The sequence below is a fragment of the Pteropus alecto genome, unplaced genomic scaffold (assembly GCF_000325575.1).
Source record: "Pteropus alecto unplaced genomic scaffold, ASM32557v1 scaffold5, whole genome shotgun sequence".
Lineage (NCBI taxonomy): Eukaryota > Metazoa > Chordata > Mammalia > Chiroptera > Pteropodidae > Pteropus > Pteropus alecto.
In genome coordinates, this window is record NW_006441953.1 from 31,074,257 (window position 1) to 31,084,538 (window position 10,282).

At 53.2% G+C, this 10,282-nt stretch overlaps 1 protein-coding gene across 9 annotated transcripts in view; it reads right to left on the reverse strand.

The window, feature by feature from the left end:
• The window catches only part of AFAP1 (actin filament associated protein 1), a 102,081-nt gene that overhangs the window by 45,122 nt on the left and 46,677 nt on the right, over positions 1-10,282 (reverse strand). For all 9 annotated transcript variants that reach the window (XM_015595015.2, XM_006919015.3, XM_015595014.1 and 6 more), the window contains 2 exons: positions 7,043-7,254; positions 3,481-3,660 (listed from right to left, as the gene is read on the reverse strand). In XM_015595015.2, the coding sequence (XP_015450501.1) occupies positions 3,481-3,660; positions 7,043-7,254 (392 nt within the window). The remainder of the gene's footprint in view (positions 1-3,480; positions 3,661-7,042; positions 7,255-10,282) is intronic.

Consider the following 10,282-nt stretch of genomic DNA (forward strand, 5'->3'; position numbering starts at 1 on the left):
AAAGAGTGTAACAATGGGCAACGCCTGGGCTCTTGCGTCAAACAGCAACTGGGGTTCACGCCCCAATTCTACCACTTCCTCCCTAAGCGAGGCTGAGCGATCTAGACTCGGAGCTTTATTTCCGGCTCCCCGCCCAAAACAACGCCGAGGGTCACTGTGAAGGCGAAGTGATAAACTGACTGAAGTGTCCGCCCCAGGGCCTCTCCCAGGACCGGCGCGAAGCAGCCTCGAGCTCCTTCCCCGACCGCGGCATCCAATCATGCGAACGAACCCGAGGTTCACGAGTCCTTCGCTCCGCACCGGGAGGCTGAACCCTACGAAACGTGAACCGCAGAAGCCTACCCACGGCAAAGCTTTTCTTCAAAAACCAGTTGTCTTTGCTCCTTTTGCTTTCTCCGTTTTTCACAGGGGGAGGGGCGCGGCAGCCCCTCGGCAGGGTCCTGCTCCGTGCTCCCACCCGCCGCCTGGGTGTGGTCACGTGCTCCACGACCGAGGACACGTGCTTTTACTCTTAGCTAAGTAGGACTCGCACTTGGAGATTCGGCCTAGGCCTCACGTGACCAGCAGGCCTGCTCTGGCCTCCCACGGGGGTATACGGTACAGTCACCCCTCTCCACGTGCCCCGACGGCCGCGCATCCCTCTGTGGGACACCGGTCATGTGCGCTGCATATTTACAGGCCTGGTCCTTCTATGAAGCTGTGCTCATCTTCATAGAAGAAACTGTGCCTCTTGGTATTCCCAATGCTTAGCGCGTAACGGCAACTAAAACAAAGTTTAATTCAAAAAAAAAAGGAGGGAATGAAGAAATAAATTGGACTTGAAATTTTCTATGGAAAAAAAAATGGACGAAAAACAGAAGGAAAGAAACCAGGCCGTCCCACAGAATAAGTAAAGACTCGTGACAAAGGTTCCCCGCTCCTCTGCGTGGATTTCTCAAGTCCTCAGGGAAAACAATGTTTTGTAAAAGGGGGCGCGTACAGAAAAGCCAGGCCTGCAGCACCAACGCACCCCCCACGGCCGGCCTCCTCACATGCTCTCTCTCTGTGGTCACTGAGCTGTCCCCTTGGCTCTCCCCTGTTCCATACCAGATCCCCTTTGCCAGCAAACAAAGGCTCAGGGACCTGAGGAATCACTGGAGTTGCCAGGTGAAATTACGTCGCCATCGAAGCTAAGTCACACGGTCACATTTTCTGAGAAGCCTTTCCGAACAAACCCGACCCAAACATACCTGTATGCTTAGGTCAACTACACAAGTTTGTTCTCTATGAACCTCCCCTGCTAGAACCTGAATGTCTCCCCCACTGCTGATCGGCAGACCAGAGGAGGCCCAGACAAACCCGGGCCAGACGAGGGGTTAGCTGTGGCATCTGGCTCCAGGAGATGAATTTATCTTCCCGCAGACTAAACAATGTCCCAGGTACAGAGAAAGGCACTGTGAACAGATCAGTGAGCACGAGCCAGTCTCTCCTGCCACGGGTTTTATCAACCAGCCAGTTGGAGTATTTCAGGCTATTTTCACGAAACTATCTTCCTACCCTGATCTCTATTTATGGCCACACTGCCCCTGCGGAGTTAATTAACAAGTAATAATTAAAGGATTTATCACCCAAATTCTTTGAACAGCTGCAAACGAGCTTTCTGTATTAATACATTTCATTCTAAAGAGCCATGCTCTGTGACAAGTTCAATATGTTTTTAAGAGAATTGGATCCAAATTCGGATCCTTCAGAAAACAAATCGTTCTATGTTCTGCGGTATTTTTGTTTGCTTTTAACTTGAGCCCTCATCTCCAGAAACATAATCTCTGCACATTTTTTAAGGAAACCTAACCACTCCGCTTCTGGGAACACTGGCTCTTGTCTCCTGACTGACCCCTACAAAACGGCTCATGTTTTCGGCATCTGTACACACACACACACACACACACACACACACACACACACACTCAGTTAATGTTAATTTTGGCAAGCGCTGCTGGTAATGGAAGTTGCAGATGAAAAAAAGAGAAACAAATTTGGCAGGATTCTTGAAGAAGTGTGTGTCAAGTCGTGGACTGGCTGAGCGGTCCTCAGACTTTTCAGACCGGACGAAGGGTGTGTGCCCTCTACTTAGAAGACACCTGCCTGTGACAGTGAAGCCGGCTTCACAGTATCCAAAGCCTCGATAAGTTCACCACGACATGGGATGATAGTTTACATTAGTTTTAAAAAGAGGATCACAGACTAAATTTAAGACCTCACACTACATAAAACCGTTGGGAAAAAACACAGGTGTAAATCTTCAGGGCCTTGGATGCAACGATAGTTGCTCAGCTAGGACACGAAAAACGAGGAGAAGGAATGAGAACCGACGGAGCACAGTGCGCATGAACCTGGAAACACTGTGCTAAGTGAAGGAAGCCAGTCACGAAGACACACGTGTGAATGTATTTCTACGAGATGCTGAGAACAGGCAACTGCATAGGGGCAAAGAGCGGCCGAGTGGCCCCCTCGGGGGGCAGAGGTGGGAGCTGTGGCGCAGTCTCTCTCTGGGGTGGTGAAAACGTTCTGCAGTGAGATTACGGTGATGGCTGCGCAGCTCTGCGAAGGTGTTAAAAACTGCTGGACCGCACTGAAGAAGGGTGATGTATGGCACGTGACTTATGCCTCGATGAAGCTATTACACGAAAATGACGGAAATAGTTTTTTGCCCAAACAGAATGGCCAGCACGATCATCGGATTCTCTGACATAGCGGAAGACAAGACGGAATGAACAAGAACATGCACGGCAGGTGGCAGAAGCGGGTCCACGGAACCCCGTCGGGACCACGGTCGACACGGCCACGCCTGCCCCGCGCTTGCTATGGAGACAAAAAGCCAGACGAGCATTCCTGGAAGAAACAGCTGGAAATTCTAGAGCTGAAGATTACCGTAACCAAAATGAAGAGCCCACTGAACACGTTTAATAGCAGATCAGACACAGAGAGAGAAAAATAGGGAGCTGGAAGTAACAAGAAATTAACCAGACTAAAAGAGGGGGGTGGGGATAGTAAATATGCAGAAGTAGAATGTAGTGAAAGAGTCTCATACATACTTAAATGCAGTCGGGGGAGGGGAGGAAATGGAGCAAAGTTACATACATTTTAAGAGAAACGGCTAAAAATTTTTCCAAAACTTAGAAAGATGACATTCCATGGATTTTAGGGACCTAAGGAATCCGAAGCAGAATAAATAAAAATGGACATCCAGATACAAAGTGAAACTAAAAAATCAAAGACAGAAAGTCCTAGAAGCAGCCTGCCAAGGGGAGGCGGATCGCCTCTTGGAGACGAGCGCGAAAATAATTAACCTCAAAGTAATCAGAACGTCCTTTCAAAAACCCATCTGTTCAGGTTAATCCCTGTTTGTGTACACTTGAAAAACGTACGAATGAAAATAAAAACAGACCTCAGAAAGAGGTTCGGCAACGAAAACAGCTCAGAAATAAGCCGACAGCTTACCTTCAGCCACTGCTCGGCCTGCTCCTTGCTCTGGACGGCGAGGACAAGGGGGTCCGTGCCCTGCTGCGTGATTCTCAGCTCGTGCTGCTTCTTCTTGCTGTCCTTCGGGAGGTAGGTGACGCTGCAGCCCTGCAGCGGCAGCTCCATCTGAGGCTGCTGGTCCTTGGAACTTTTATAGCACTGTGTTCAACGTGACAAATCGAAGCTGCGTTACCAGCAAGGTCGCGCGGGCCACCGACAGAACCGCACGGCGGAAGCGGGCGTGCCGGCGAGGCGTCCGAGGTCTGACGGGGCAGCGGGGACGCTCGCCGCCCGCGGAGGGCTCCGCAGACTCACGGGCCCCTGCGCCCAGAGCCCCGCTCCACACCAGCACCTCTGTGTGTGTGCAAACGCATCGTTCACAACAGCCGGCAGGGGACAGATCCCTGGAGCTACGTGCCAGTGGAGCTGTTCACTAAGTCGCGCAAATAGAATTTATTAGATTTGTTGGAACAATGCAGCCCTACTGTGCACAGACAACAATATGGACACTTTATTCTATAGTCTATGTCCTTGGGTATCTGCCTGTCTCATCTCTATCCGCTTTCTGAAAGACGCATGATTTCATTACTAGTGTAAACATCAACGCATGACACATGAAAATGTCGCAAAGGTTCACCTTCCAGTTGAGCGGAGGATCCGAAACCCGTCGCTCCATTTACACAACAGCATTCACTCTAAAGACTTCAGTGCTGAGGTCGAAACCGAGACCTAGTCCCCATCATTCTTGTTTAATCTAGATCTGTAAAATCCAGAATTGACACTGTCCAGAGGTGTCCCCCGCACCCTGTTGTGTAACTGTATTACCGGGGACCGAAAGCATCTCTCCTCATGGAAACACACGTCTAGTACAGATGTCTGGGTCCTAGCTCTGCTGCTAATTTAATCTGGGTTCCAGGAAGTTTGTGTTCTGAGCCTGTTTCCTCATTTGTAAGATGAGTTATCACTACTCTTTTTTTAATGGCATTAAATTATTAGTAACAATAACATCTGCTACCAAGTACTGAGTGGCAACATGATATGAGGCACCTCGTACATCTCTCTCATTTAATCATCACAGATGTGTGTTTTGCAGATTACGTCAACTTGGTTAAGTAGCTAACTTAAGCGACCAGTACCTGTGGTTAGGTAACGACCAGTCTGGCCACCTGAAAAGTGGCAGACCCGGGACTGTAGCCTCAAACCGTGAGGCCTGCAGTCCTGCCTCTAGACCATCCACTGATGAAGAAATGAATGAACAGAAACGATCATTTATAGTCCCAAAACCATGGCTCTCGAGTGGCACACTGATAGACTATGTCCGCTTCAAAAAAAATTTCAACGGATGGTTGCCCTGTCTAAAAAGGAAAAAAAAACACACCGAAACCAACTAACCTCAGATTGCTACGGATGTTTACCATTCACCAGAGATTTTTTACATTCTGACTTAAGTGCAAACAATAAAATAAAAATAAAATAAAATAACAGTCCAATGGAAGGAATCGAAAAAAAAATTTTATAGCTTATATTTTTCCTTACGTCAAGCGCCCCCAAATGGGTGTGTCATCGGTAATCGATGAACTGCAATCTGGAGGTGCTTGCTGGCGGGGCTCCCAGGGAAGCCGGCTCCCAAACAGAGCGGCACACAGGACAGTCACCCGCGCTCTTAGGGGAACGCCCGTGAACGCGGGGCAGGAAGAGGCTGCGCAGAGCGGAGCGGCCCAGGGGTCACCAAAAGGCCTGGGTGGGCGGACCCTACGGGGGCTCTGGAGCTGGAGTGTGCCATCGGGTTGTCCCACCGCGTCCCCACCCGGTAACACACGGGATGCAAACCCCCAGGGAAGGGGGCATGCCCTTGGGCAAGCTCTCTGCCCGCAGCCCTCCCTACAGGTGAGGGACAGGTCCTTCCCTCAGTCCCGAAGGCAGCTGTGGGCCCCTCACAGGGCGCCACAGAGCTGCCCGGGCAGGGAAAGGAACGGCTTCCGAAGGACACAGGAGGCTAGTGACGGCAGTGCCCGTGGGAAGGCAGACCGGCGGGTGGTCGAGGCTGGCCGTCTGTTTTCTGTTTATAGTTTCTGTACTGTTTAAACTTGGAAAACATTTGCTTTTGTTGTCACTGCGAACTTTTTTTCAGTGTCCACAGGGGTCATCTGGGCAGTTGAATCACAGGCCACTTTGAACCAAAAAAAACTTCATAATAAAAATAACTAACTTTGACTCTGCACTTTATCAAAGACAGCGCTTTCATGCGGTTTTCCATTAATTTCTTCTCAAATGTGTATAACGACTCTAAACGGCAGGTATTTTCGTCCTGGTCGTGAAGACGGGAAATCTGGGTGGAGATGGAGCGGGGGAACGGTGTGGAGACGGGGCGGGGACGGGGCGAGGTCACCTGCGCCTCTGAATTACTGAGCCCCGCAGGCCGCGCAGGCTCCCCTCTCTGCGTCTTAAAACTTCTTTCCCAAAAGTGGACTGTGGATTTTCCAAACATCTACGTAATTAATGCGTCCGCATCTTACGGCCATTATGTCAGATTGCCAATAAATATCATCTTGATCCTCGTCATTTTTTTTCATCCTTTACTTTAAAAGTCCCCCGTGGCATCATTTCTGGCATATTTTAAATTTGAGAGATTCCAGGCCACACATGTGAAAAAATACGTCCTCTCGCTGTTTTAGAAAAAATGAACAAAACCATTGATTTAGAAATATACAATGTCTTAAGAATCTAGTAAGATTCCCATAATTCACAGATAAAACTATAAAAAGAATATCTAACTCCACTAAAGATACACAGAAACGTAACTTCTCGTGTGTCCTGTTTTAATGATATAGTTTTGAGTGATTTTTTTTTCAAAGTTAATTTGAAGGAAAAACGAAAAGCAACAACATACTCTAGAATTCATAATTCTAATAATCACCCATAGTTTCTAACACTGGGAAGGAGGGAGGGAGGGAGGGAATGAGGGAGGGAGGAACCGTCACCCCATTCTCAAAACGTTTTTCCTTTCTTAACAGAATCCCTGTTGGAATAACACCTAGGTTCCCTGCTTGTCTGCTACTCTATCTTCCTACTGCTTCTTGGATTAAAAAAAGAAACAGAACCAGCCTTTAGCTTTCCAAAAGAATTTCCTGTCCTGGCCACGCTCCCTCCAAACCTCGCAGGCCTACCCGTCCCACTTCTGACCTGGCTCTGAGGAATCCACTGACTCACTACAAATGAGAAAACCCATCCTGCGACTCCTGGCGAGTTAAAGCGCTGTGCCTTCCCACCGACATGGACCGCAGACACCGCCGGGGGCAGGGGGCAGGGACTTGCCCTCTGCTCGCTGAGGGAGCTGGGGAGGCCTCTGGCACTGACATGGCCATCTCAGCCAGCGCTACCAGGGCCCACACCGGACCTCTGAGCTCACCACGGGCCCAAGGCCGTGGCTCCCCTTCCCCCTCGCTGATGTGATCATTGCCTGGGCACGAATCCCACCAAGTTCGGTGGCCAAGGACACGCCACCGGCTCTACCCCAGAGCAATCACTGCAAAAGCTTTACCAGTAGTTTGGTGTCTTTGATGACGCAGAGTAACTTGGTCCACTGCCCGAAGCGTTTCTTCCGCAGCAGGAAGGCACAGATCTTGGCGTCCTTCACCAGGTCCATGGAGGCCTCCTCCGAGGGCCACTGGTGTCGCGTTTTCTTCCCCTTTCCATCCTCCTCCTCTTCATCGTACGATTCATAAGAGCTACTCATTGCATCCGAGTCATAATCTGTCAAAAACAAAGGCAGAAAAGTGAAGACCTGGTTAGGAACATCTCCCCTGGAAGGCAGCCACGGGCTCGTGTCCCTTGTTACATCGGTCAGCAAGGAAGGGGCTCCTGCGTTCAGAATCGTTAATAAAAATGAGGAGAAATAACGCTAAGCTCGGGCAGTGGAAACCTTAGTCTTAAAGTGACCACAAACCCTGTGTTGAAAACCACCCCCAGGCGTTCGGCCCTGGCAGAGCGGGCGTCGCGGAGCACACGCCAGGGCCTTGCCGGGCGAGCACGGCCCCGTGTGCTCCCCAGACGGAGGCCCTGCCCACAGCGGCCCCTGCTCTCCCGCGCCCACGCCTCCGTGTTCAAGTTCTTTCTGGTCTGCAACGTCCTCGTCCCCGCTGGCATCACCACATGAACAAGCCCCTCCTGACCCTCACGATCTGACCCAAGGCCACCCCGTCCTTGGGTCACCGTTGGGACTTTGCTTTTTTGCACCTGCCCCCTCATTCCGTGATGCTGGGTTGTTTTTAGCTTCCCAAATACGTCACTCTCGCTGCCACCTCCGGGGTCTGTGCACACACGGCTCTGTCACACAGGCTTCCGGCTCATCCCACTTGGTCTCCTGCCTGTGCCTGGATGACGGCCCACCCTTCCGGGTGTGACTTACTGGCACCTCCTCCACAAGCCCCCCTGCCCCGAATCACCAAAGCTGGCTGCGAGGGATTGAACTGTGCACCCCAAATCCAGGTACTGAAGCTCCAACCCCAATGTGACTGCATTTAGGATGGAGCTTCTCGGAGGCAAAGATTAGTTAAGAGAGGTTATCTGGGTGGCTCCGAATCCAACGGGACTGGGGGAGGGGGCCTTATAAGATGAGGAAGAGAGAGACCTCATGCTCTCTCTGCGTGTGGAGACCCAGGGGGAGGTGCTGTCCCAGGCCACCGTCTCAGGCTGGGGGGTGGGGGGGTAATCAGCCATCCCAGGCCGGAGGGAGGCCCTCGCAAGCCCTGAGCGCAGGCTCCCAGCCTCCGGAACTGTGGGAAAGCACCTGCGTGTTGTCCGGTCCCCCAGGCCACAGTGAGCTGTCACAGAGACCATGCTGACTCAGGCACTGCGTGAAGTGCCCCTGCTGGGTGCTGCCGCACCACCGAGCTGGAACTTCGTCCCCCTGCGGCCACTGCTGTTTGCCTGTCCGTCTCCCCACAGCCCTAAGCCCTCTGGGGGAAGGGAGTCCACTTTGTGCGAGGTGACCGTCCCAGCACGTGACCAAGTACCCGGCACAGGGCAAGTGCGCAAACATCTGCAGAAGGCAGAACGGTTAGATGAGCTTAAATGACACCGGAGAGCCCTCCGAAGGACTGCCGGCGCCAAGTGCCCAGGAAGCTCTGGTGGCGGTCACTGCTGATCTGAGCCCTGCTGGACGACAGGCTCCCTGAGGGCGTCCGGCCCCTCTCTGTGCCCGCCTCGCCCCCGCAAGCATCTGGAAGGCCTTCGTTTTCAAGCACTTTCGAGGCCTGAGCGCCTACGTGGTGATCGAATGACGGAGGAGAGACGCGGCGAAAGCGACGGGCTGCAGCGGAGCCACGCGGCGGGGAGGGCGGCCCTTCCGCAGCAGACGCGGCACCAACGCGCCGGAATGAGTCACGCTGTGCGCGCGGCCTCGTTTCCATCCCTCACTGAGGGGGACAGAAAGACTGGAAGTTGAAGCAGAATTTTACATCGTGAAAAAGGAGTCACGGAAGGATTTTGAGCAAGAAACCCAAGTGACCAAAGAGGTAACTTGGGCAATAAGGTGGCGAATGGGCTAACGCTGGGGTGACCGAGAGCCGGGGGCCAGTCAGGAGGCATCTGTGACACCGTTGACAAGGACGCTGAGACGGCGCCGAGGGATGTGGGCGGGGATGAGCGGTGTTGAGGACCGCGGTCACGGGGCACAGCGGACAGGGGACGCGAGGGCGCGGTCCAGACAAGCCCTCCGCCCTGCGCGGGGCACTCGAAGTCAAGTCTAAGCACAGCGAGGACCGCTGACCGGTCACCGGAGCGAGGGCTGAACCAGTCACGGCTCTTCTTCCTTATGGTGGCGCGGTCTATCTGCGCATAATAAACCAATTCTTTTTCCGTCCTCGCCCACTCCCCAAGCACCCAACACACGACGTGCTGACAGCACTGAGCCTCGAACCTTGGCATTTAAGTTGTAGGCTCTCGCTGGGGAGAATGTGACTCAGCCAGAACACAGTGGCTGTCGCCCCGAGCAGATGAAGGGATGAATGGACTGCGTCCTCGGGGCGGCCCGGGCGTCTTCCGTTACACAGTGGGAGCCGATTCCCGTTACGCTGGGCCATGGTTTTGCTACTGTCTGTATTTGGCCAGGAGAGGTATGCGGGATGCCAGCCGACCTGAGGGAAACGGCGGCTGCCTACTGTATCGGCTTAGCAAGGCTGGAGTCCCAGCTCCCAGAATCCCGTCTTGGATGCTTCTGGGTTAGGGCTGGCCACTTGGCAGGCAGGGCGGCGGCCAGTGCCAGCGCACTGCGAAGGTCAGCGTGGGATGCCAGACGAGGCTGCGGCACACAGCGCCCTCACTGGCCGGCCGGCCCTCCGGGCTGGTGGGGCAGTCACTGGGCCCGCCGCTCCTGCGGGTCTCTTCTGAGTCCCGGGCCAGGTGTGTGCAGCTCTGTGGGATGGGTGCCAGTTTCTCCAGTTGGTCGCCATGTCGCTGGGTTTGCAGGAAGTGAGAGATGAAAGTGGGTTCTAATCTGTCCTCCCTCTTCCCCCTTTTCCTGATCCAGCTCTTCTGCCTGATGGCCGGTCCCGCCAGACAGAGGCAGAGGCCCCCCACAGGCTCCTCCCCTGGACCCACACTGCATAGGGCCTCGGTCCCGTACTGAGCCCGATCCCGCGACACTCGCGGTGGTTCTGTTTCTCTGATAGAACCGTACCCGGTACGGGTTCAGCAAAGCTGTCGCAAAGTCCCCGTGTTCCCGAAGGCAGCATGACCCCACCCTGACCTGCAGAGTCAGCTCACTGCCACAGTTCCTGGG